At 40.4% G+C, this 27986-nt stretch overlaps 1 protein-coding gene across 1 annotated transcript; it reads right to left on the bottom strand.

Annotated features, from left to right (window-relative positions):
* Positions 1–20: 20 nt before the first annotated feature.
* Positions 21–14102, bottom strand: LOC140717295 (CMRF35-like molecule 5). The gene is made up of 5 exons (XM_073030735.1): positions 13990–14102; positions 9372–9704; positions 7563–7614; positions 2213–2323; positions 21–530 (listed from the first exon to the last, which is right to left on the bottom strand). Exons 1-4 carry the CDS (start codon positions 14027–14029, stop codon positions 2227–2229), a joined length of 522 nt encoding a protein of 173 aa, XP_072886836.1. The 5' UTR covers positions 14030–14102; the 3' UTR covers positions 21–530; positions 2213–2226.
* Positions 14103–27986: the final 13884 nt, after the last annotated feature.

The following is a 27986-nucleotide window of genomic DNA, read 5'->3' as shown; positions in this document are numbered from 1 at the left end:
TTATTGATATTATAGGTCTTGGAGCTGCTGGGACCAACTACATTGATACTCCTATTGAGAAGGCCAGCATTAGCTCTCTTACTCTCAGAGAAGTAAGTTCCTTTGCTTCCTACAATAAATCCAGAAGGTGGTCATCACAACTTGAGGAGTGCCCTTAAGTGTAATTGAAGCTAAAATACATGGTGGTAGGTTTATAGCCCTGGAGTTTCCTTACAGACTGGTTCCCCTCATTTCTGCTTTCCAGCGGCCAGCTATGGGTTTAACTGAGATTATTGGAAGTTCCATTTTACACAGCAAGACACCAGTGTGCAACATTTTCCCTGTGTGCTGTATTTCCCTTGTATTGGGGAGCAGAGATGCAGCAAGACAATCAGTGGTTTTGAGAGCACAGAATCCGTGGGCCAGTCCATGATGTGTGCGTGGTGAATCCGAACACGTTGAAGATAGTTCTTGCTCTTTAGTTGCCTGTATAGTCTTGAAGGTGTTGGTGAGTTATGGAGCAGCTGTGTAATGTAGCAGACCCTCACACCCTGGAAGACAAAAACAAAGAATGACTCATATCTTGCAAAGCAGAATACGAGCTTTGTGCTATCAATTTCTCCTTAACAATCATTAATTTAAGCACATGCTGATTAAAAGATACTATTGTGTTAATGAATAAAACCAGAGAGTGCAAGATACCCAGCAGGTCAAGGAACTGACAGCCTGTCTGTATGTAAATCTTATTGAAAGTTTTACAAGAGAATTTTGCAGATGACATAAAGTTGATGGTGTTGGATAGAGTAAAAGTTTGTCATAAATTACAATAGGACATAGACAGCATGTAGTGCTGGGCTGAGAAATAACAGATGGAGTTCAATCCAGAGAGGTGTGAAGTGATACACTTTGGAAGGTTCAAACCTGAAGGTAATACTTTCAGCACTGTGGAGAAACAGAGAGATCCTGGTGTCCACATCCATAGATCCCTCAAAGTTGCCCTGCAAGTTGTTAGGTTGATTAAGAAGGTGTACAGTGTGTTAGCCTTCATTAGGAAGAACAATAGGAAGATAGATGAAGGGCAGGTAGATAGATAGAGAGGCTACAGAAGGGCAGACAGATTAGGAGAATGGGCAAAGAAATGGTGATGAAATACAGTATTGGGAAGTGTATGGTCATGCACTTTGTTTGAAGAAATAAAAATGTTGACATTTTCTAAATAGAGAGGAAATGCAAAAAAAAAAACTGAAGGAGACTGAGTTCAAGAGCCACAAAGTAATGTTGAAGCTCCATAAAACTCTGATTAGACCACACTTGGAGTACCGTGTTCTGTTCTGGAAGGACGTGGAAGCTTTAGAGAGGGTGCAGAGGAGATTACCAGGACGCTGCCTGGATTAGAGAGCATGTCTTACAAGGAAAGGTTGACTGAGCTAGGGCTTTTCTCTTTGGAGTGAAGGAGGATGAGAGGTGACTTGATAGAGATTTATAAATGACAAGAGGCATAGATGGAGTGGATAGCCAGCACCTTTTTCCCAGGGTGGCAATGGCTAATAGGAAAGGGTTTAATTTTGAGGTGATTGGAGGAAAGTGTAGGTAGGATGTTAGAGGTAGGTTTTTGTTACATAGAAAATGGCGGTGGGTGCATGGAACACGCTGCCAGGGGTGTTAGTGCAGACAGATACTTTAAGGACACCTAAGAGACTCTTAAACGAATGGATGAAAGAAAAAATAGCTATGTGGGAGGGAAAGGTTAGATTGATCTTGGAGTAGTTTAAAAGATCGTCACAACATCATGGTCTGAAGGACCTATACTGTGCTGTACTGTTCTATGGTCTTTGTTCTAGTCAACAGTAAGTCTGCAGTTGGAAGCATTAAAAAGGCATTAGTTATGTCAAGCTGTAATCAAAGAAGAAGGAAAGAGGACTTGTTTTATAGCAAAGTGCTCCCTCATCTTGATCAACACAGATATAGAATAATTGAAAACTATGGCATAGCAGGAGTGTATTCAGTCCATTTCATGCTATTTAAACTTTGAGAAACTATTGTTTTAATAGAAACAATGTAAATGCCATTGGTACTTTAATTGGCAAATGCTTACTTCTAAGGTCTATGGTCTATTTACAGTGCTATGTTTTCATTTCAGAAGTATTTATAAAGAGCTGTTTCCAAAGAATAGCTTTTAGGTGTTAAGGATGAACTTATAAGTACAGAAATAATTAATTTGAAAAAACCTTACCAGATTTTCTTTGTCTATATTCTCATGGCCACTATACCCCAGAGAAGAAGAATGACAAAGAAGATCCAACGTAAAATGTTCCATATGAAATAGTATTTGGAACTAATTTTCCTGTGAGGAAAGAGGCAGCTAGTTTAATCAAAAACATTCATGACATGTACAGAAGGATGTGTGAACCGATATTTGTATTTGATTGCAAGATAGTTGTGGTGTTGGTGACCTGTTATGCTGTTGGCCTGTTATATTGTAGGCTTGCTATGCTGTTGGCCTGTTGTGTTGTAGGCTTGCAGGCTGTTGGCCTACTATGTTGTTGGCCCATTATGCATTTGGCTGGTTATGTTGTAGGCTCGTTATGCTTTGGCCTGTTACGTTGTGGGCTCGTTATTCATTTGGCTGGTTATGTTGTTGGCCTGCTATATTGTAAGCCCTTTATGCTGTTGGCCTGATATGTTGAGGGCTCATTATGTTGTAGGCTCATCATGCTGTTGGCCCATTATGTTATTGACCCAATATGCATTTGGCCTATCTAAGGGCCTCTTAAATGTCCCTAATGTATCTACCTCTACCACCACTCCTGGCAGCACGATTGATGCCTCATGTTTTATTTCTATACCTCATGAGCCATCAGCAGACCATGTAGATCAGGGGTTCCCAACTTCTTTTTATGCTCTGGAGCCTTACGGTTAACAAAGGGGTCCATGGACCCCAGGTTGGGAACCCCTAAGGTAGATGTAAAGGTCATGCAAAGAGTTAAACCATTTCAGTGGGAAATTGCAAGTCAAACACATTGCTTTGAGTACTGAGTTATACATATGCCAGACTATGCAAGGCTGGCAGACTTCCTTCCCTAAAGGACATTGATAAACTAGACGTATTTTCACAAAGAATATCTTTTTGATATTAGTTTATTTTCTATATCAATTTAATTAATGTCATTAATTAAATGAGTATTCATTTTTTATCTGATTTGTTGGAATTTGAACCCCTGATTTCCCAGATCAGTGATGCGATATGATTACTGCCTTGCTTCTAAACCTCTGCTGCAGTCCACGTTGCACAGTGTAGTGAAGAGAAGGACTGTGAGGTGAATCAGACTCTCACGTGCTTTCTTTGTGCAGAGTAACAGGTAATGTTACCTCGTGACGTGATGGTGGAGCAGTTAGTGCTGGTACCTCCCATTTCCATGGGCTGAGGTTCAATCCCGAACTTGGGTGCTTCTTGTGCGGAGTTTCCATGTTGCCTTCCCCCAAATGCTCTGGTTTCCTCCCATCACCAAAAGACTTACTGATTGGCAAACTGAACACTGTAAGCTGCCCCTTAGTGTTGGTTAATGTTAAAAAGATGCAAAGGGAGTTGATAGGCATTTGTGAGAGAGAATATGTAGCTGGGATACAGGGAAACAGCTAGAGTTCATTATTAAGGATGAAATAGTGGCATATCTAGATAGCAGTGATAGGATTGGACCGAGCCAGCATGGATTTACCAAGGGTAAATCATGCTTGACTAATCTGTTGGAGTTTTTCGAGGATGTAACCAGGAAGTTAGATGGGGGAGATCCAGTGGATGTAGTGTACCTCGATTTTCAGAAGGCATTTGATAAGGTCCCACATAGGAGATTGGTGGGTAAAATCAAAGCTCATGGCATTGGGGGGAAGACATTGACATGGATAGAAAACTGGTTGGCAGATAGAAAGCAAAGGGTAGCGGTGAATGGGTGTTTCTCGGAATGGCAGGTGGTGACTAGTGGGGTGCCACAGGGCTCGGTATTGGGACCACAGCTGTTTACGATTTACGTCAACGATTTAGATGAAGGCATTGAGAATAACATCAGCAAATTTGCTGATGATACTAAGCTGGGTGGCAGTGTGACATGTGATGAGGATGTTAGGAGAATTCAGGGTGACTTGGATAGGCTGGGTGAGTGGGCAGATACTTGGCAGATGGCGTTTAATGTGAATAAGTGTGAGGTTATCCACTTTGGGAGTAAGAACAGTAAGGCAGATTATTATCTGAACAGTGTAGAGTTAGGTAAGGGAGAAATACAAAGAGATCTAGGAGTCCTTGCTCATCAGTCACTGAAGGTGAATGAGCAAGTGCAGCAGGCAGTGAAGAAGGCTAATGGAATGTTGGCCTTTATTACAAAGGGAATTGAGTACAAGAGCAAGGAAATCATTTTGCATTTGTACAGAGCCCTGGTGAGACCACACCTGGAGTATTGTGTACAGTTTTGGTCTCCAGGGTTAAGGAAGGACATCCTGGCTGTAGAGGAAGTGCAGCGTAGATTCACGAGGTTAATTCCTGGGATGTCTGGACTGTCTTACGCAGAGGGGTTAGAGAGACTGGGCTTGTACATGCTGGAATTAAGGAGATTGAGAGGGGATCTGATTGCAACATATAAGATTATTAAGGGATTGGACAAGATAGAGGCAGGAAATATGTTCCAGATGCTGGGAGAGTCCAGTACCAGAGGGCATGGTTTGAGAATAAGGGGTAGGTCATTTAGGACAGAGTTAAGGAAAAACTTCTTCTCCCAGAGAGTTGTGGGGGTCTGGAATGCACTGCCTCGGAAGATAGTGGAGGCCAATTCTCTGGATGCTTTCAAGAAGGAGCTAGATAGGTATCTTATGGACAGGGGAATCAAGGGATATGGGGACAAGGCAGGAACCGGGTATTGATAGTAGATGATCAGCCATGATCTCAGAATGGCGGTGCAGGCTCGAAGGGCTGAATGGTCTACTTCTGCACCTATTGTCTATTGTCTATTGAAAGAGAGAGGGGACTGGATCGATGGGATTGGCCAAAAGTGTTGTAATAAGAATACCCTATCCATATACATTAAATTAAGTTTTAGGGATTGGTAAATTTTATAAACAATATTTATTCCCAGAAGTCCATAGATCACTAATGATGGGAGCAGAATTAGGCCATTTGGTCCATCGGGTGTGCTCTGTTAACTTATTTAGAGATACAGCGCAGACCAGGCTACTCCAGCCCAAAGAGCTGAATCCGCCAGCAACCCACCTATTCAACCCGAGCCTAATCACAGGACAACTTACAATGACCAACTAATCTACTAACCAGTACGTCTTTGGAATGTGGGAGGAAACTGGAGCACCTGAGAAAACCCACACCGTCACGGGGAAATAGTACAAACTCCTTACAGGTAGTGCCGGAATTGAATTCTGAACTCCTATACCCTGGGCTATACTTGTGCTGCACTAACCACTACGCTACTGTGGTGCCCTATTTATTTTCCCTCTCAACGCCATTTTCCTGCCTTCTCTCCATAACCTTTGGCACCTTTACTAATTAAGTACCTATCAATCTCTGTTTTAAATGTAACCAGTGATTGGATTTCCCCAGGAGTATGTGGCATCGAATTCCCCATATTCACCTCTCTAATGGCTTGGTAGACCATTAAAAATATACCTAAATTTAATACAATAAAGCTTAATATTTTCAGGGCTTTTTTAAACTGATACTAGCTCAAAATCCTGAATATTAGTTTGTTAATGTAACCAAACTCCTTTTAGCGTGCTACCTGTAGGAGCCATGTACTGTTTCTATTTTCTGCCTGTACGTATTGTATTTTATGTTGCGCACTTTATTTTGGGTTATGATAATTTTGCCACGTGGGTTGGGTGTGGTACAAACAAATGAGTACAGTCACGTATTCACCCTTTGTGTTGTTAGTTTAGTTAGAGATAGAGACTGAGCAGGGCTTGGATTTTTTTTGTTGACCGCCTACTTACTTATATCATTAATATTGTTTATCGCTGTATAAAATCGTTTGTCCTTGCTGGTTTTGTAATAAAGGATATAATGTACTTTTTTTCGACTTGGCACACCATTATTTGGAGGTGTGGCATACAGTATTGAGTTGCTCAGTCAGTCTGTCAATAATTTTGGTTTCCTTTTCAAGTAATTGCTTCTGTCCCACCAAATTAAACTGCAGATCATCTGAAACCAGCAAGCTGCACTAGTTTCAGCAAGTGCTGGTAGTGTTTACATTATAATCACAACATTAGGGCATAGGCATCAGCAGGAGAAATTTAGCACATTGATTCCCTGTCACCCATTTTACATTTTTGCATGATCAATAATATTCACTTGACTCAAACAGTTTAAAATAAACCTTCGATTTCCTAACGCAGATGACACCACTGCCGGTAAAATCCTAGATGATGACAAAGAGGCAGAGAGGATTGAGAAAGATTTGTTGGCTGAGTGGTGTTGTGACAACCTCGCACTCAATGTCAATAAAACCAAGGAATGAATTGTGGACTTCAGGAACAGGGCATTGGGAGAACACACACCAGTCCACATTGAGGAGACTAGTCGTGATGGAAAGAGTGAGCAGCTTCTAGTTTCTGGATGTCAGCATCTCCAAGATTCTATCCTGCTCATAACACATTAATGTGACTACAAAGAAGGCTCTCCTTCATTAGGAGTTTGAGGAGATTTGGCATATCAACAAAGATTTGCAACTTGTATAGATGTAAAGTGGAGATCATTCTGACTGCTTGCATTACACCTGGGTATAGAGGCTTCAATGCACAAGATTGCAGAAGGCTGGAGAGGGTTGTAGACTCAGCCAGTTCCATGGCAGGCACAACCTCCCCACCATCAAGGGCATCTTTAGGAGGTGGTGCGTTAAGAAAGTGGCATCCTTTATTAAGATCACTCATCATTGGGGTGCTTGGCTGGTGGCGTCGTGGCATCAGCACTGGACTTCGGGACGAGAGGTCCCGAGTTCGAATCCGGCTGGCTCCCTTGCACGCTCTCCATCTGTGCTGGGTTAGGAGCTGGTGATCTCTTAAAAAAAACTCACCCGGCAGAAGGCAAAGGCAAACCACTTGCCAGGTACATGATTTCCCAATATGCCAGAGCGGCGTGGAGGGAAATCGTCCACCAAATGGAAATTCCAGATGTGGCCTACCGACGATGACATCATCGGGGACATGGCCTTTTCTCATTTCTACCATCAGGGAGAAGGTACAGGGGAACAAGAAGACCTACACTTATTTAGGAACAGCTTCTTCCCCTTCATCACCAGAGTTCTGAACAGTCCATAATCCTATGAATACTACCTCGTTATTCCTGTTATTTGCGCAATTTATTTATTTTGTAAATTATATTAATTTTATGTTTTTGTTCTGTTCTGCTGCTGCAAAGCAACAGATTTTACATCACACAAGACAGTGATAATAGTCCTTATTTGGAGTCTGATTTTGACCTGTAGAACCTCAAAGTATCATTAATCATCCCATGTACAGCAGTCATCATTACAGTTGTGCAGATATAGAGCGAGTGCTTGTAAGGTATAATTTTATAAAGATTTTGCTTTTACCCGATTTCCTGTGCTGATAAGTAATCTGTGACTGGAGGAAGTAACTGATGACCTGTTAAAAATAAGGGAAATATCTGTCAGGTGGTTGGGCAGGTAAATGTTTATTATAAGTTGCACCATTTACTTTGCACTAAGCAAGTGCTGTATTTAAAATATAATGGCATGAAATTAATACCAATAGGAAATAGCTTAATTTCTTAATAGATTTTTATTTATTTTTTTAGAATAGTACAGCACATGAATAGGCACTTCATTCCATTGTTTCTGTGCTATGATGCCAAATGAAAGAACTTGCGTCTTCCATGCACATGATCCATATTCCTCCCTTCCCTTCATGTTCATGAGTCTGTCTAAATGCCTCTTAAATATCGCTCTCATGTTATGGGTGGCAAAGTGGAAATATGTCTCTACCATGTCTGGGTGGCGCAAGGCGCCCCTCCCCTCCGCTAGCCTGTCGTCACCCTTGGGCAAAGTGTAGCATTCGCTTAGCCCCCGATCAGGGTCATGAGAAGCCATGGGAGCAGGCAGTGAATGGTCGTATGAGCAGAGGGTGCTTATCACAAGCCCTCGTTATGACACCAGGCAGACAATTGCCGAAGAGTATTGACAATGGCTGGGGTCAACCCAGCTTTGTAAAGGAACTGCCCAGAAGAAGGCAATGGCAAAGCACTTCTGCAGAAAAATTTGCCAAGAACAATCATGGTCATGGAAGGATCATGATCGCCCACGTCTTACAACATGGCACGTAATGAACAAGCGAATCATGTCTGCTTGCACCACCACCTCTCACAGCATAAATGAATATGAGCTATAACCTGATAATAGACAGATTTGAATTGTTTTCTCTGGATCACCAGAAGCTGAGGGAAGATCTAATAGTTTATAAAATTATGAGAAACATAGATAGGGTAGATGGAGTCTTTCCCAGGAGGGAAATGTCAAATAGTAGAAGGCAAAACTTTAAGACTAAAGGGGGAAATTTAGGGGAGATGTGCAGGGAGAGTTTTATGTTACCCAGATGCTATGTGCCTCTCGTTATAGCTCATATCCACTATGCTGTAAGCATCATGGTGAACTTCCCAGACACCCTCTCCAAATCTTCTCCACCCTTAATGTTATGGGACAACCAGAACCGAACAGTAACTCCAAATGTGGCCTGATCAAACTTTCATACAGCTGCAACATGATTCCAAGAATTTTATACTCAGTACCCCGGCAGCTAAAGGCAGGCATGCCAAATGCCTTACTTACTGCCCTGTTTATTTATTTTTGTTTAGAGATACAGCATGGGACAGGTTCTTTAGGCCCTTTGAGTTGCACCGCCCAGCAATCGATTTAACCATAACCTAATCACAATGACCAATTAACCTACTAGCCAGTACGTATTTGTGTGTGGGAGGAATCTGGGAGGTCTGGAGAAAGCCCACAAGAAGTGTCCTTACAGAGGACCCTGGGATTAAACTCTGAATTCTGACACCCCAAGCTGTAATATTGTTGTGCTAACCGCGACGTTACTGTGGCGTCTTTTGTTGTTGCCACTTTCAAGATCAATGCATTTGACCTCAAAATCCCACTGTGCATCAATGGTCTTAAGGTCCTGCCATTCACTCAGTATTTTCCCCTTACATTTGCCCTCCCCAAATGCAACACCTCACACTTTTCAAATTAAATATGAACTGCCCTTCCTCTGCTCATATATACAATACAATTCTGTTGAAAGCTTTGAACGATTCAGCAAATTATGCATTAAACCATGCAGCAGTCTATGCAAAAAGCATTAATAATTACAGAAGTATGTTTAAGCCTTACTTTCAAAGATGTCCAGTTTTACAGGAGTTTGCAGGTCCATCAAAAATCTCATAATTCCACACCAATACATGCCTTGATCATTCAGAGTTAGCTGGTCCATTGTGACTGTAAACTCCCCGGCTCTTTTATCATCTTTAATGCTTATCCTGCCTTCAGAGATTGTCTCCTCAGAGCCTTGAGTTTTTACCAGAACGGTACAGGCTGACCTGCTCCTGCTTTTGCACCAGTATTTCTGATAGTTGCGGTAATGCATGTGGTAGGTACAGGTAATCTGGACTGAATCTCCCTCATTTCCATTTACTACTTGTGGTCCTCTTAGAGTAGCATTTGCAACTGTTCAATGTGAAAATACAATGGACATGTTAAAGTATAATAATTGCAACAGATTAATAACTCAGTAGCACATGAAAATTTCTGGAATGATTTATCAGATCAGGCAGCATCAATGGAAGGAAATAAACAGCCTACATTTTGCACTGATTTCTCTAACATCTGGTAATTACCCCACCTTTATTTCCCCCATTTTCCATCATTGTTCTGGTTACCCATTCATCCCTTCTCTTCTCCTCTCCCACCCTCATTACCTGCCCATCACTTCCTTGTGGTTCCCCATCTCCTCCCCTTTATTCCATGATCCACATCTCTTCTTCAGCCCTTTACCCTTTCCCCCTCATCTCTCCCAGCTTCTCCCTCCCCACCTATCCCTTCATATGGTTTCCTCTATCACCTACCAGCTTGCACTCCTCCCACTCCTTCCACGATCTTATTCTTGTTTCTGCCCCGTTTCTTTCCAGTCCTAATGAAGGGTCTCCACCTGAAATGTCAACTGTTTATTTTCCTGCATAGAAGCTGCCTGATCTGCTAATTTCCTCCAGCACTTTGTGCATGTTGCTCAAGATTTCTAGCACCTTCAGAAGCTCTTCTGTCTCATAACTCTGAGTGTTCACTTGAGAACTTAGGAGCAATTGAAATTATGGTCCTTGTGTCCTAACTCGCACCAAGCTCCAATTACCTGACATCTTTGCAATTGCTGATCTTTTCTAGTTAAACAGAATCTTCGAAGTACTCATCCTTGCTTTCATTTTACTGCATTATCTTGCCTTGTTCCCATCTCCAGAATCTCAAGCCTTTTAACAACCAGAATCTCTGCATTCCTCTAAATACAGCCTCTTGACCCCTCTAATACTGCAGGCATGCCTTCAACTGTTGCCCTTCTACTCATCTCCAACTCTCTCCCCTTTTAAGCTGTCCATAAGACCCCCTTGCCCACGTCAGCAGAGGAAAATCAAGCAAAAAAAGAAGCACTGGAGATGATGGAATTCTGAAATATAAACAGGAAGTGCTGGAACCACTCCGCTGGTCAGGGAGCGTCAGAGGACAGTGAAGCAATTAACACGTCAGGCTCTACCCCAGAAGGAGCATTCAAACCACTGGAGGGACTCAGTACTTCAGTCAGCATCTAAGGGGGATAATGGACAGTTGAGATCTCAGGACGCAAAATGTTCCAGCAGTATTTGGTGTATTGCCCTCTCTTGTGTCCATGCTAGAAGGGTCTGACAAAAGACCTAGAAGCTGAAACATTAATGTTCCTTCTTTCCACAGATACTACCTGACCAACTGAGCAAAAAGATTTCTGCTTTCACTTCTTACATCTCATCACATAGCCTGGTGTCGGCATCTTAGCTGTTAAATCTTGTGAGGTGCCTCATGGTGCTTTCTATGTTAAGAGTGCTATACAAATAAAAAATCCATTTTAGGACCAGTTATTACCCTTGGAACATCAGAGAGGGTAACCTCACACATCCCATCACAGAACTAATTCCACAATTGATGGACTCAGTTTTAAGGATTCTACTGGTCTTGATATTTACTGCTTATTTATGATTATGACAAAAACACTTTTTTCTCAGCTCACGCTGGTAAAACCTGAGGTGCGGGCAGAGCTAAGCACAATCATTTTACAATTGTTAGGAACTTTTGGACTACTCTAGTGGTGGTTAGTATTGTGCCTTTCTGAAGATTTATATAGAAATTGCTGTGTAGCCCTAATTCTTTAATGCTATTGTGTTGTGTATTTGGGATGATACCAGTTGTAGATATTGCTATCAGGACAATGTATATCCTGTTCATGTTCCAAAGTCTTATCTTCCAATTTCCTCTTTTAATTGAGCATATTTCTGGTGTTTTTCACTTACTGATTTCTGTAGGTTTTGTGTGTTTGGAATGGCTATATCTATTAAGCAGGTTGTTCTTGCTTGCTTATCCTGTATTGTTATATCTGGAAGGTTATTATGGATTGTCCTATCTGTAATAATGGATCAGTCGTAATATAATTTGTGGTATTCTGACTCTAAAGCTCGATCAGGCTTGTATTTATGGTAAGGGATGATTTTTAATGTTTGTGTTTTAAAGCAAGATTATGATGAATGATGTTTGCTACTTGATTGTGCATGTGTAAATAATTAGACTGAGTTAAACTGCTACAGGATCCGGTAATGTGTTGGATTATTTATGGTTTTTCTTGGCAGTTTCTACATTTATCATCTTGAATTTGTTGATCTTTTATTATGTATTTTTGGTTTGTTTTTGTGTTAACCACTCGGTCCTATATTACCACAAGGAATCCTTCTGTTTCTGGGAAGAAGTCTTTAATTCTGAGCCAGGCGTTTGACGCATCCTCGTCGACATCTTGTCTGCACAGATCATGGGGATATGTTCCATGAAGGGTCATGCTCTTCCATTGGTTAACTTTTTCTTTAACAGTGATAATTTCTTCATTTTTCTGTGTTATGCTCTCATTTGAGTTTAATGGTGTGTACTTCTTATCAGAATTGCATATGCTCACATGGAGTATTGAATCCTGTTTTCATTGATGATAATATGTCCTCAGAAGTTTTTAATCTCTGTTATTCCTCTTCCTCCTTCCCTCCACAGTAATGTTAATCTAAGTGCATTAGAGTGTACATAATGTTTTCTGAAATTTGTCATTTCTTTCTTCTTATTTTTCTTTGTAAATTTTCCTGATCTGTTTCAGACCAGGGTATCATGTCGAAAGGATACATCAATATAGATATATGGAAGGTGTTTAATGTCTTTGTTATGTTTTTACTGCCGAGCTCTGATTGGTAGATTTTCTTAAACCTTGAGCTAAATTCTGTCAAAAGCTTTTCCTTCCTCGCACTATGATCTATGCTTTTTCTTTGCTTATTGATATCCCAGATACTTATATGTTTTATATTCATCCATCAGTTGTATTGTATCTTATTATTGCAATTTATTTTTTCTCAGCTTAAGCTGGTAAAACCTGGAATACAGGAATAGCCAAGTTTGCTCATTTCTCAATTGCTAGGGACTTTAGGACTATCTAGTGCTGTTTAGTATTGTTTGGCTTTCTGAAGATTTACATAGATACTATAATTAATATTATTATTTTCTTTTTTTGTGTGTTTCCAAAATTTGTTGTCTTTTGCAGATTGGATTTTTGACTTTCTCTGCCCTGTGTGGTTTTTCATAGATTCTATTGAATTTCTTTCTATTTGCTGTAAATGCCCGCAAGAAAATTAAGCTCAGGGTCGTATATGGAGTAATACTGTATACGTACTTTAGTAATAAATTTACTTTGAACTTTGAAATGTTTAAAAAGTTGTTGCTGTTTTGCTCATAGCCTGTTCTGCATTTTAATCAGCAGTTTCAGTTTACCCTTTAAATGCATGGGCTTTCATGGGGACTGAGAAACTTACTGGCAGGTCATAGATTCTTGCCTAGATTTTATAATTTCTAAATTAGTTTTCCTTATATCACCTGTCGATCCTTGTAAATTGCTGCAAACACCTTTCCTCGGGCCCTAAATTTCTCTAATTATGGGAGCAGTTTCATACACAGGGCAATTTAGATCTCTGGAAATTCCAAGTTTTAACTACCCTCTCATCTCTTAAAAAACATACACAGAATGTTCTGCTTTTCTTTGCTTCCTGCAAAAGTAGATAATTTCGCAATTCTTCATAACATTTTGCAATTAATTTTTGCCCAGTCGCCAAACGGGCTTTATACTAGTACAATATGGCTCGTAACAGTCCACTTTGTGCATTAAAAAATAGAAAGTGATTTAAAAAATAGATGATCAATAAGCCTTTGTCATTTGCTGGGACATGCCCGTGCTTAAAGTAGCTTTAATTATTTAATTATTAAAGTAGCTTATAATTATTTATATTTAATCATTTAAATATAAGTACATCTATCTGGAGTAGACGATGCACAAAGCTGATGAAAGTAAGGAAAACTTGGATCATCTTCAAAAAATCCCAAAGCGATTTGAAACCATGTCATATTGTAATGAAGGAAGTATGATGGCTGATTTGTGTACGAGTTTGCACATACGTCCAGAAATATAGGGCACTAATTTTTATCCTCTTGTTTCCATGGTTGGATATGTCCAATTCTCTAGGAAACAATATATCCAGGAGGTGGAGAGATTGAATGATAGTGATCGCAAGATATTCCATCCATTTAAATTAGCTACTGACATGCAAACTCTTCTAGTTGTCCCTAGTTATAATAAAATCTAACTTGCATATTATCAAATACCAATGTGATTTCAAGAACAGATACAGTCACTTACCTGACAGGGAGATCATGAAATAAAGAAACACAAAGTCCATGGTTTACTGCTTTTGAATCCTGTGAAGCATATGATATTGTTCCTATTTTATATCTTTGCACAACTCTACTGAGTTTCACTGGTTTCAGGAAGCAAACTCGTAGGAATGGGGTGGAACTTGTGACAAAATGAATTACAGTACTCTGATATTCATATTTTTATGATTCTAGCTTTCTGCTAGTTACAAGAATAGCCATTAAGGAATGGCTGAGTAAATATTGTTTTTATTGACTGTATTTTGATATGATGTATTTTGTATTATGATAAATTATTTCTTAAAACTAGCGGAATGGAATACCAAATTGTTGTCTTTGATAGCTGTCTGGGTCATGTGTTAAACAGCAGATGCTCTGTTTAATTCAGAATAGACCAATGTAATTAAGGACCTGACCTTAAGGTGTGCTGGAAGGAGGTTAGGTGGAAAATATTGACAAAAAATGCTGGAAATACTCAGCAGGTCAGGCAGCATCTGAGGAAAGATGGATAAGACAAAAGGAATAAACAATAATAGAGCCCAGTTCAAATGGGTTATAGGGGCAATTGTAGACTTATTCAGAAGGTTAAGGCACATGGGGGCCAAGGTGAGCTGGCTAATTGGATCTAAAATTAGTTTGGTGATAGAAGCAGAAGATAGGATGTTTTTCACTTAGGAAGATTCTGACAAGTGAATACACAGGGATTGGTGTTGTTACCATTGATTGTTGTAATGGTTACTAATGACCTGGATGTGAATAAAAGAGGTATTTCAAGATTCAAGAATCAAGATTAATTTATTATCAAAGAATGCATAAGTTATACAACCTTGAGACTTGCTTGCTGGCAGGTAGCACAAAGCAAGAAACCCAAAAGAGCCCAATTTTAAAAAAAATGAAAATATAGAAGTAAGACTTGATGTGCAAGAGAAAGAAAAAAGAAATTTTAATCATGTAAACAATTGAAGCGATCAACAACAGCATTCCAAACCAAAAATTAAGTTGCCATATCTGAGCCCCGGAGTAGGCCCAAAGCCTCACTTATCAATTCATCATATTAGTGGTCATGGAGCACAGCAGCTGGGGCAGTCTTCATAGCCTCAGTGCCATGGAGATGGCTACCACAGAGAACAAGTGAAATCGGCTCTCATCCCAACCAACACCCTTGTCTTTTCAGTCTATCTAGGCTAACATTTAAATTGACCCCACAGCGGAACAGTGAAAGGCTCCTACACCCTGGAAAAGGAGCGAAGATCATGGAGAGTGAATGAAATTCACTCTCATCTCTGATTTAGGCCAGTGGTTAAATAGTCTAAACAGCAAATTGTAAGCATGGCAACCAGTCCTTTTGACCAAACAAACCCATGCTGTCAATGTGACCAATTAACCTACTAATCCATACATCTTTGGAATATGGGATGAAGCTGGAGCACCCAGAGGAATCTCACACAGACACAGGAAGAGTGTACAAACTCCCTATGCACAATGATGGGATTTGAACCCAGGTCACTGGCATTAGAGATGACACAAATAATACTGGCATTGTGATTAGCAAGGAAGGTTGTCTAAGGTAAGGTGTAGATCAGATGAGTAGAGTGTCGACAGATGGAATTTAATCACATGAAGTGTGATGCAATTCACTTGACAAGTGAAGTAGAGATAGGACACATGTAATAAATGGTTGGGCTCAAAGGAATGTTGATAAACAGACGCATAGTGGTCAGCTTCATAATTCCCTGATAGCAGCAACACAGACTGGCAGAGAGTTGAAGAAGGCCGGTAATGTGCCCACCTTCATCGTTTGTGACATAGAATGTAAGAGTTGAGATGTTATGTTACAACTTTCCTTAACTATGGTTCAGTTATACTTTGAGCATTGTATGCACTTTTCTTTGCCACGTCATAGGAACATTGTAAATGTGCTGCAGGGAATGCAAAGGAGAATCACCAGAAAGTTGCCTGGACAGGAGGACTTCAGGCGGAGGACAGATTGGATAGGCAAGACTTGTTTATTTTGGAGTGAAGGAGGTCGAGGGGTAATATGATAGATACTGCAAATGAATGGCACAGTTAAGATAGATAGTTAAACTATGTTCTCCTGGTAGGAGTATCAAAAACAAGATGGCATAGCTTGAAGATGGGAGGAAGGTGTTTTAAAGGAGATCTGTGGGGTATGTCTTACACAAAGTGAAGCTGATATCTGGAATGATCTGCCAAAGGAGGTGGAGAGGTTAGATGCAAGAAGAATTTAGACAATCTCCGTAATAGGAAAGGAATAGGAGGACATGGTCTAGTATAGAGAGGCACAAGATTTGGCATAGGAGTAGTGGGCTTGAACTTTGAACATGTAGTGAGATGTGCCATTGTTGTCAATGACCAGCACAGTCCAAACAAAGCGCTGGGGGCAGCCTGCAAGTGTCACCACGCTACCGCCACCAACATAGCATGCCCACAACTTACTAACCCTAATGGAATGTGGAAAGAAACGGTAGCACCGCAGGAAACCCACGCGGTCACGGGAAGAATGAACAAACTCCTTACAGGCAGCAGCGGGAATCAAACCTGGAGCTGTGATCGATGGCGCAGTAAAGCGATTGTGCTACACCACAACACTGTCTTCTCTAATATTGATGAGATGTTACGGTCATCTAGTTCTACTGCAAATACATTGCTCGGCTTCCAAGTGCTCTATAAAGAAATGGAAGTTTCTTTTGCTATTAATTCACTTTTAACCCAGTTTCAGTCACACTGGAGCCAAGCTTTCCAATGAACTCTAATAATCCATTACTTGCAACATTTCCCCTGACCTTAGGCTGATTGTGTGAATGGGGGAAAAGTCTTTTGTTAATTTATCTTTTAAAGAGTGGTTCTCTTAATAATCCTTGCATAAGTATCTTCCTGTGAATTCTCCTTAAATAAAATGATGAGATATTTTACTATGTTAAAGCCACATTATAAGTAAATAAAAACACAAAATGCTGGCAGAAACCCTTCGGCCCAAAACGTCGTCACTACCTCCTCCCATAGATGCTGTCTGGCCTGCTGAGTTCTGCCAGCATTTTGTGCTTTTATTTATTTCCAGCATCTGCAGATTCACTCGTGTTGTATTATAAGTAAATTGTTATTTTAACACCTCAGCTATAACTCAAATGGTATTTGTAAATGGTGATTATAAAATTGTTTGTCTTGCTTATTCCTAAAAACCATTGAAGAGTGATCATAGCCTTCATCATCGTAGGAACTGGTCAAACTTGGGGGTAGATATGGACCTTATTGTAATGTAGAACATGTGACACTGAATTAATGATCTCTCATCAATGTTACTTCAAAATTAATATCGCTCCTTGTCAGTCTAGTTTTAAGTATATTCAAAATGTTATAAGGTATGTTCCTCAAATCACAACGTGGACTTTGTCTAAATAGTTATACGGGAGAATATAATAACTCCAGGAGAGATGTAGGGAGCAACAACCACCATTACACAAGAATATTTTGACCTTACTAAAACCTTTGACTCTATCACAGGACCATGAGACCATAGGACATAGAAACATATTAAGGCCATTTCTCCCATTGAGGCTGCTCTGCCATTCCACCATGGCTGATTTATTATCCCTCATAACCACATTCTCCTGACTTATCCCCTCACCCAATGCCCTTACTAATCAAGAACCTATCGACCTTCGCTTTAAATATACCCAATAAAGTTGCCTCCGCTGTCATCTGTAGCAATGAATTCCACAGGTTCACTACCCTCTGGCTAAAGAAATTCCTCCTCATCTCTGGTCTAAAAGGATGTCCTTGTATTCTGAGGCTGTGCCCTCTGGTCGTGGAGTCTCCCACTACAGGAAACATCCTCTCAATATCCACTCTATCTACATAGTTCAATATTTGATAGGTTTCAGATCCTCCCTCATTCTTTTAAGCTCCAGCAAGTACAGGCCTAGAGCCATCAAATGTTCCTAATACATTAAACCTTTCATTCCTATGACCATTCTCTTGAACCTCCTTTGAACCTCTGCAATGCCAACACATCCTCTCTTAGATATGTGGTCCAAAACTGCCCACAATAGTCCAAGTGTGGTCGGACCAAAGACTTATAAAGCCTCAGCATTACATCCTTGCTTTTATATTCTACTCCTCCCGATACGAATGATAACATTGCATTTGCCTTCCTTACCACCAATTCAACTTGCAAGTTAACCTTTAGGGAATCCTGAACAAGGACTTCCAAGTTCTCTGCACCTCTGAGTTTTGAACTTGCTCCCCATTTAGAAAATAGTCTATGCCTTCACTCCTTCTGCCGAAGTGCATACACTTTTCTCCCATCCACTTCCCCACCCTCAATTGGGAGAAACTGTGGAATATTCTCATAAAGTCTGGCTACCTAATGATATTTGTTTTAGTGCATGTAAGGAATGATCCTACCAATGAGTCCTGCAACAGAACTATTCTTAGTGGCAATCATTGTCAAACAAGTCTCCGTTACAGTTCTGAATTTTTTTTTCAATATTTCTTACTACAATGCTGTACATTCGTCCTGCAGGAGTGCAGCTAATGTTCAGAACTAATAAGAAACTATTCATCCTAGAGACCACACCTCACTTGATCTTCAGTAGCTGAATTGCAGCCTATAGATGACACCTGCATCTGCAATAACCTCAATAATAAGCAAATGCTTTGAGAGGCTGTTCGATGATTACATCTGCAGCTTGCTACCACCCACTCTGCACCGCCTACAAATTGCCTACCAACACAACTGATCGATAGATGATGTAATGGCCACAGCTTAACACACCATCCTTACACATCTGGAGAAGAAGGATGCTTATGTGAGAAAGCTGTTCTTGGACTACAGTTCAACATTCAACACCATAATTCCCTTCAGGCTTAACAAGAAGCTCCGAGACCTTGGCCTTCACCCTGCCTTCTGCAGCTGGATCCTAAACCTCCTGTCAGTTCGTCGTCAGGTGGTAAGAGTGGGCTCCCTTACCTCTGCCTCTATGACCCTCAACACAGGCGCCCCTCAGGACTGTGTCCTAAGCCCCCTCCATTATTCTCTGTATACCCATGACTGTGTCGCTACCCACAACGACAATATGCTAATTAAATTTGCTGATGACACTACATTAATTGGCCTTATCTCAAATGATAACGAGGCAGCCTACAGAAAAGAAGTCATCAACCTGACATAGTGGTGTCAAGAAAGCAACCTCTCTCTGAATGTCGCAAAAACAAAAGGGTTGGTTGTGGACTACAGGAGGAATGGAGATGGGCTAACCCCTATTGACATCAATGGATCTGGGGTTGAGAGGGTGAACAGCTTTAAATTCCTTGGCATACACATCACAGAGGATCTCGCGTGGCCTGTAGTTACCGGCTGTGTGGTGAAAAAAGCACAATATCATCTCTTTCACCTCAGACGGTTGAAGAAGCTTGTTATGGGCCCCCAAATCCTAAGAATTTTCTACAGGGGCACAATTGAGAGCATCCTGACAAGCTGCATCACTGCCTGGTATGGGAATTCCCTTAATCGCAGGAGTCTGCAGAGTGATGTGGACAGCCCAGTGCATCTATAGATGTGAACTTCCCACTATTCAGGACATTTACAAAGACAGGTGTGTAGAAAGGTCTCGAAGGATCATTGGGAACCCAAGTCACCACAGACACAAACTTTTCCAGATGCTATCATCCAGGAAATGGTACTGCAGCATAAAGGCCAGGACCAATAGGCTCCAGGACAGCTTCTTCCATTAGACTGATTAATTCAGGCTGATACAATTGTATTTCAATGCTATATTGACTGTCCTGTTGTACATATTATTTATTACAAATTACTATAAACTGCACATTGCATATTTAGATAGAGACGTAATGTAAAGATTTTTACTCCTCATGCATGTGAAGGATGTAAGAAATAAAGTCAATTCAATGCACTGGGGCATCATGTTCCCATCCATTATTGCTGATGTCACTGAAACATGTCAGAGAATGGGCTTTACACACAACATTGACGATATAAAAGTCCTCTACCAGCCTACTGAGGTGCGCACCACTGCCCTCCGACAAAAAAGGTTCTTGGCAAAATGATGGATAATTTGGACCACTTCTCGCATGTTGAATTGTCCTCTTGACAAAAACAGCTGTCAAGGATGAAAATCCTCATCGATGAACAAGCACAGATTTTGACTAATTAAGGAAAAGGGTGTATGAAAATTATTACTGCAGACCTAAAACAAAACATTTTTTTTTAAATTTTACTTAGAGCTATATCCATTGTATCTAGTATAAGGTGGCACTGGTGAAGATCAGTGACTACTTGTTGGTGGCAAATAAAACAAAGAAAACAACCAAATATTTCATTAATTACATTTATTAAATGATCACTGTAAACAATAGCCTATATTTTCTTTGTTGGAGCTGAGGTTTGGAACTTCCTTTACAATCTGGTATTTTTGCAGTGTGAACTGAAGTCTTGGAGGAGTAGGGCAGTGGTAGTATGGTGTGAATAGGCCAAATTGTGGCACCAGGGCCTGGGCATGAGAGCAGGAAATGAGCCAATGTTTGGCCATTGCTGGATGGACGTGGAGGCGATTTGATGAGGCAGAACCGAGGTGAGGCAGAGTTCAGGTAGATCCTGGGGCTGAGAGTGAGGAAAGACCCAAAGTTTGATCGACTTCAGCACTAGCCTGAATCGGAAAGGCCAGGTGTGGGATGAATTGAGGTGGCAGGGATCAGGTCCAAGGACACCTGCCTCTACCACTTCTACTGGAAGCACATTCCACACAGCTACCACTCTCTGAGTAAAGAAGTTCCCCCTCGTGTTACCCCTAAACTTTTGCCCCTTAACTCTCAACTCATGAATATGTTTATGTATATTTATGTGTATTAATTGTTTTACTATTAATAAAAGTGTAACAAAAACTGATTGAAGTAAATGTAGCATTTTACAAAATCCATTCAAAAATGAATAATATTTTAAAAGACAATTAAAAATAGCATAATTTCTAAATAGTATTGTTATTGTTCCTCCTATATAATATAAGAATTATGGAGCCACATGGACAAAATGCTATAGGATCTCAGCAGGTCAGTCACAGAGAGCATGCAAACTCCACACAGACAGAATTGGAAATCATTGAACATAGGTGGCAGTAACCAGCCATACCACTATATATCAGTTTAATATTTTTAAACTTTTTGATTGTATGCTTTTACTTTTCTATAGTTTTTAATTTTTATATTAATTTATAAGGATTGTACATGCCTCTGAATTTTAGAGGCATGTTTGAAGGGACTCTGATGTATTCAAGGAGGAAATTCTAGTGTCAACAGAATCAGTGATTTTAGAAAGGATTTTGTCTCACTGTGTGGTGTTCCAAATTTGACCTCTGGGTGTCTCTGCAACCAGCCTTGTTGCATAATATTGAAATGTTAAGTATAAATGAATATTGGAGAGGGAATAGTAGTAAACAACTTGATGCATCAAACTTGCTCTATCATTTAGGGAAAAAAAATCATGGCTGGTTGATCTGTCTGTTAGCCTCAACTCTGCATTCCTGTCTACTTCTGGTAACCTTTTACCTCTTGCTTATCTCTGCCTTTTGAAAGCTTTTGAAAGGTGGGAGGGGGGGGGGTGAGTTTGGTGGATTTGATAGAAGTCTGCAACTCCTGCAACCTTCAGTCCTTAAAGCCTCTACCAAAAGCAGCAGCCACCCACTAGTGATTCTGTTATGACCATTTTTCATTTTATATACTTCTATCAAATGCCCCCTCAGATTTTTAATTTTAACCATATAACCATATAACAATAACAGCACGGAAAAAGGCCATCTCGGCCCTTCTAGTCGGTGCTGAACGCTTACTCTCACCTAATCCCACCTACCTGCACTCAGCCCATATCCCTCCATTCCTTTCCTGTCCATATATCTATCCAATTTTACTTTAAATGACAATATCAAACCTTCCTCTACCACTTCTACTGGAAGCTCATTCCACACAGCTACCACTCTCTGAGTAAAGAAATTCCCCCTCATGTTACCCCTAAACTTCTGCCCCCAAATCTCAACTCATGTCCTCTTGTTTGAATCTCCCCTGCTCTCAATGGAAAAAGCCTATCAATGTCAACTCTATCTATCCCCCTCATAATTTTAAATACCTCTATTAAGTCCCCCCTCAACCTTCTAAACTCCAAAGAATAAAGACCTAACTTGTTCGAACTTTCTCTGTAATTTAGGTGCTGAAACCCAGGTAACATTCTAGCAAATCTAAATTTTGTCTTAAAATTATTTGAAAACTCTACTTCCATGGCACTTTGAACACAAGAACATTATAAATATTGACACTATTTAGCTTCAATAACAACTTTATTTGGTCTCACGTAACACTTCTTTAATCTGCTCTCGATTTTCTAAGCATTGATACCTATGTGGAGATTTGAAGCTTCTTGGTCATACTGAATTTTCTATGGCTACCTGCTGTCAGATAAACTTGCTAAATTATCTCCGTCGGTCTACTTTGCTTATTGTCCATTCTGTTGGGTGCTGTCTCTCATTGATTCTATCGTGTTTCTTGGATTTTCTATGTATGCCCACAAGAAAATGAAGCTCTGGGTTGCAGATGGTGACATATATGTACTTTGATAATCAATTTACTTTGACCTTTGAACTAGAACTCAACTTGAAGCAAATGTGAAGTAGCAGCAATAATAACTGACTGAATCAAGAATTGTGTCTTTATATCTTTTTAACAATCTTTTTATTCATTCATAGTATATGAGTTTGGTAAGACCATGAGACCGTAGGATATAGGAGCAGAATCATGCCATTTGGCCCATTATGTCTGCTGTGCCACTTCATCATGGGTGATCCATTTTCTTCTCAGCCCCAGCTCTTACCTTCTTCCCGTATCCCTTCATGCCCTGACCAATCAAGAATCTGTCAACTTCTGCCTTAAATATATATAATGAATTGGCCTCCACAGCTGCCTGTGGCAATGAATTCCACAGATTTACCACTATCCGGCTGAAGAATTTCTTAATTTCCATCTTAAAATGACACCTCTCTATTCTGAGGCTGTGTCCTCTGGGCTTAGGCTCCCCCACCAGAGGAAACACCCCCTCCACATCCACTCTATTGAGTCCTTGCAACATTGAGAGGTTTCAATGAAGTCATCCGTCTTTCTTCTGAATTACAGAGAGTGAGGCCCAGAGCCAAGAAATATTCCTCAATAGACCAGACTTTTGACCTTAGATTCATTTTCATAAAACTTCTTTGTGCCTCTTCAAAGTCAGTACGTCCTTCCTTAGATAAGGGGCCCAAAGCTGCTCACAATACTCCAAGTGAAACCTCACCAGGGCTTTATAAAGCCCTGGCTTTCAGTTTCCCAAGAAGCTTCTGCCTAGTAATGACAACTTCACACAGCTTTGCCCCCTGGCACTCTTGAACTTCCAGCATACTGCTAGTGTCTTACATACCTATTTCCATCAATCTTCACTGCAGTAAGTAATGCTGATAATTATTGTCCACCGCTAACTAATTCTCTACTGGACAGGAGTCAATGGCATTGGTTTGGAATCAAATATAGACCAAACTATATTTACAGATTTTCATTCCTGAGGAACTTTTGTGACCTCGTTGTATTTGGCAAACTTTAATGAAATATATGTAATGGTTTCTTTGCAATGTTAACTGCTGAGGTAATGGTTTCTCTGTAGCTGCAATGTTTGGGTTATGGCTAGAGATAACGGGACTTTGGTATTCAGTGGCTATCCAATGGGGGAAACGTTATTCTTTCTTGTGTGTCAGGAAGCTGTCAGTTTCACGGGCTTTGGCCAGAAGGCGCAAGGGGAATGAAGAGAGGAGATGTGACCTGAGAGAATCGGTGGGCCGCCTGACCGGGTGGACTCTGGGTGGGAGTCCAGAGGTTGCGACACTTGGAGGAGTTCGAATGGTGGAAAGAAGATCTTACTGAGTGAGCTCTAATGATTTGTGCACAGACTGTTTAATAAAATTGGCGCCTTTTTATTTTATATTTTGTTTCTCTACTAACCACATAGTCAAGGTAAGAGTTATAAATCTTAATCATTTAACCTCATATTGTGTACTGTTTGTTATTGATGTACCATCAATAACTCATGCTGAGACTTAGGAAACGAGATATTGGCTTTTATTGACTGGAAGAATAAACAGCACTACATCCTGGGGAAAATGAGGGAGAGCAGCAGCCCACAGTCGCCTTTATACAGGGGTCTGTGGGAGGAGCCACAGGAGCAGTCAGCAGGGTCTGTGGGAGGAGCCACAGGAGCAGTCAGACAGGTATATCTAGTTCACCACAGTTATTTCAAGGTACTGATTTAAAACAGGAAACAGATCGCACCACATCCACCCAAACGAGATTTGTTAAGTTTGGCCGGGCAGGGGGGTTCTCACTCCCTAGATTAAGTAGCTAGGTGAAGCGAGTGTTACATATAGTTTTTCAAAACTTTCAGGAACACTTAATTACTTGAATGTAAATTCCATGATTAAACTTATGTCTTGATCAATAACCCCAAACTCTTTCTGCTCATTCATTAATTTAATCTTGGTCCCTACAGTTTATAAAGAGAAGCCTTTCTCCTGATTCATTCAATATTAGGAGAGAGAACTGGAAAATGTTTATTTGGTTACAAGTTCACCCCATTTTCCCACTGCCTTAACTGGGATAGAGTTCCTCATCCTTACCTACCAGATCATGAGCTTCCGCATCCAGCACATCATTTTGCACAACTTCAGAGAGGGATCCGACCACCAAATACCTCTTTACCTCCACACTACTCCCAATTTTCTGCAGGGATCGCTTCCTATATGATTCTCTTGCCCATTCTTCCTTCACACTAATCCCTCTCCCAGCACTTACCCTTGCAAGTGGCAAAAGTGCTATACCTGCTCATCACCTCTTCTCTCACCTTCAGTCAGGGCCCAAAACTATCCTTCCAGGTGAGGCAACAAATCCCCTGTGAATCTGCTGATGTCATTTATTGCATCTGGTGCTCCTGATGTGGCCTCCTCTACATGTGAGACCCGTTATAAATTGGAGGACCACTTTGTTGAACACCTCCCTCTAACTGCCTAAAGTGAAATTCCCTGGTGGTCAAACATTCTAATTCCAATTCCCATTTCTGTTCCGACATGTTGGTCCACGGTCTACTCTTGTGCCATGATGAGGCCACCCTCAGGGTGGAGAAGTAACACCATATGTTCTATGTGGGTTGTCCCACTTGGTGGCACAATAATATTAGTGCTGGACTCTGGAGCGAAGGTTCCTGAGTTCGAATCCAAGTCGGGTTGAGTGTCGAGCTAGCAACTCGGCCTCGTAAAAACAAGAATAGCTTGCTATGGAAGCACCATCATGACAGTTCCTCGATAACTCTACTGCCGAGATAAGGGCTATTCCTCTTCTTCTTCTTCTTCTTCCTCTTCTTCTATGTGAGTAGCCTCCAACCAGATGGCATGAATATTGATTAAAAAAAATTCTGGTAAAAAAAATCCCCTTCCACTCCCCTCTTCTATTCCCCACTCTGGCCTCTTGCCTCTTCTCACCAACCTATCACCTGTCCCAGGTGCCCCTCTTCCTTCCCTTTCTCCTGCAGTCCACTCTCCTCTCCTGTCAGATCCCTTTCTCTCCAGCCCTTTATCCTTCCCATCCACCTGGTTTCACATATCACATTCTCGCTATCTTCTTTCTCACCCCCTCACCTTTTCATTCTGGTGTCTTCCCCTTTCCTTTCCAGTCCTGAAGAAGGAAATAAGCCTGAAATGTCAACTGTTTATTCATTTCCATAGGTGCTGCCTGACCTGCTGTTCCGCTAGCATTCTGTGTGTGTTGCTCTGGATTTCCAGAATCTGCAAATTTCTTGTGTTCATGAGCTGTTGATTCACTATCACACATTTTGCATTTTTGAATGATCTTTGTGCGTGTTGCATATGCCTAATAGCTTGAATTAAGGTGACTCCAGTACTTCTTCAATAACAATCTCTGCAACATAGAAACATAGAAAATAGGTGCAGGAGTAGGCCATTCGGCCCTTCGAGCCTGCACCGCCATTCAGTATGATCATGGCTGATCATCCAACTCAGAACCCTGTACCGGCTTTCTCTCCATACCCCCTGATCCCATTAGCCACAAGGGCCATATCTAACTTCCTCTTAAATATAGCCAATGAACTGGCCTGAACTGTTTCCGGTGGCAGAGAATTCCACAGATTCACCACTCTCTGTGTGAAGAAGTTTTTCCTCATCTCGGTCCTAAAAGGCTTTCCCTTTATCCTTAAACTGTGACCCCTCGTTCTGGACTTCCCCAACATCGGAAACAATCTTCCTGCATCTAGCCTGTCCAATCCCTTTAGAATTTTATACGTTTCAATAAGATCCCACCTCAATCTTCTAAATTCCAGTGAGTATAAGCCTAGTCAATCCAGTCTTTCTTCATATCCTGCCATCCCAGGAATCAATCTGGTGAACCTTCTCTGTACTCCCTCTATGGCAAGAATGTCTTTCCTCAGATTAGGGGACCAAAACTGCACACAATACTCTAGGTGCGGTCTCACCAACACTATAGGTTCAGCAAGAGTAACAAAGACTTAAGAATGGAATTCCCACATTTACATGTAAAATTGTAAATAAGCATGTAAGACAGAGAACTTACCTGAGAAATTATAATTATATTCAAATATTCTTTAGTTGTAAATATTATGGTACATATTACAGATACACATTTGTAACGTCTGCATCAACAACAGGAAATAATTAGATTTTGTCATAATACATCAGGTTTTTTGATGTGCAAATACTCAAAGCGTAAATAAATTTATAATCAGCACTTTGGAAATTTTTAAGAAGTTGCATTTATTTGAAATGAAACTCTCGCTATTTACAGTTTGAAAAAGTGGCATGTTTAAAACAATAAGAAAAAAGTGACATGAACATCCAGTAAAGAAAAAGGAAATTCCAGCTATCAGAACTGTAATAGCATTAATACATGTAATACATTAAAGCATGTAATAGCATTGTATTGTTATTTATACTTTTCATGGACATTTTCCTGTTCCACTTTTATCACCTGAGCCTTTAGTTATATCTTTCTGTCTCCTATAACCTCATGGACATAGTTTATTCCATTTTTAAAACAGAATGACTTTTCACAGTTGAGCATCTTCCTGCCACTGAACAACAATGGGCTGGGCTCTGTGCAATATTCTTTCAAATACTTCATAGCTGCATTATTTTCAGTGGAAACAGGGTGGTGCTGATGCATGGTAAGAGAACTTTTGTTCCAATAGAGATCCTTTCATATTTATTTAACATGCTCTCTTCTCACTGCCACCAGAAGGAAGATACAGTAGTCTCTGGACTTACACCGCCATCTCCAGAAACATCAGGCTCTTCAACCAAAGGGAATAACTTCACTGGCCCCATCATTGAAATGTTGAATAACTTCCCCTCTGATTTGTATTTGTCTTTATATATTAAATCAATAAAAAAAAGATTAAAAATGAAATGTTTCCACAATCAATGGACTCACTTTCAAGGACTCTTCATCTCATGTTCTCGATATTTATTCCTTATTTATTTATTACAATTCCTTTTTTTTTGTATTTGCATTTTGTTGTCTTCTGCACTCTGGCTGAATGCCCAAGTTGGGCAGACTTTCATTCATTCTGTTATGGTTATTATTCTGTATATTTAATGAATATGCTCACAAGAAAATGAATCACAGGATTGTATATGGTGACATAAATGTACTTTGATAATAAATTTACTTTGAACTTTAATATGGCAATTGACTACCAATTTTGAAAATTATCTATTGTTTTTTTCTTATTGTTTATCTTATTGTTTTAGAGAAAGCAGGATCTTCCATTGGCCACACATTTTAATTCCACATCCCATTCCCATTCTGATATGTCTATCCATGGCCTCCCCTACTGTCAAGATGAAGCCACACTCA

The sequence above is a fragment of the Hemitrygon akajei genome, chromosome 27, assembly GCF_048418815.1.
Source record: "Hemitrygon akajei chromosome 27, sHemAka1.3, whole genome shotgun sequence".
In the NCBI taxonomy this organism is placed as follows: domain Eukaryota; kingdom Metazoa; phylum Chordata; class Chondrichthyes; order Myliobatiformes; family Dasyatidae; genus Hemitrygon; species Hemitrygon akajei.
The sequence above is the reverse complement of the archived record's forward strand: the minus strand, read 5'-3'. Positions and strand labels throughout refer to the sequence as shown.

Bases quoted from the DNA above. Each gene is read 5' to 3' on its own strand.
- LOC140717295 (XM_073030735.1), bottom strand. From the start codon at position 14,029: ATGGACTTTGTGTTTCTTTATTTCATGATCTCCCTGTCAG. The intron at 9,705-13,989 runs GTAAGTGACTGT...CACATTGAACAG, and splicing joins TTTCATGATCTCCCTGTCAG to TTGCAAATGCTACTCTAAGA. The intron at 7,615-9,371 runs GTAAGGCTTAAA...TATTTTTAACAG, and splicing joins AAAACTGGACATCTTTGAAA to GTCATCAGTTACTTCCTCCA.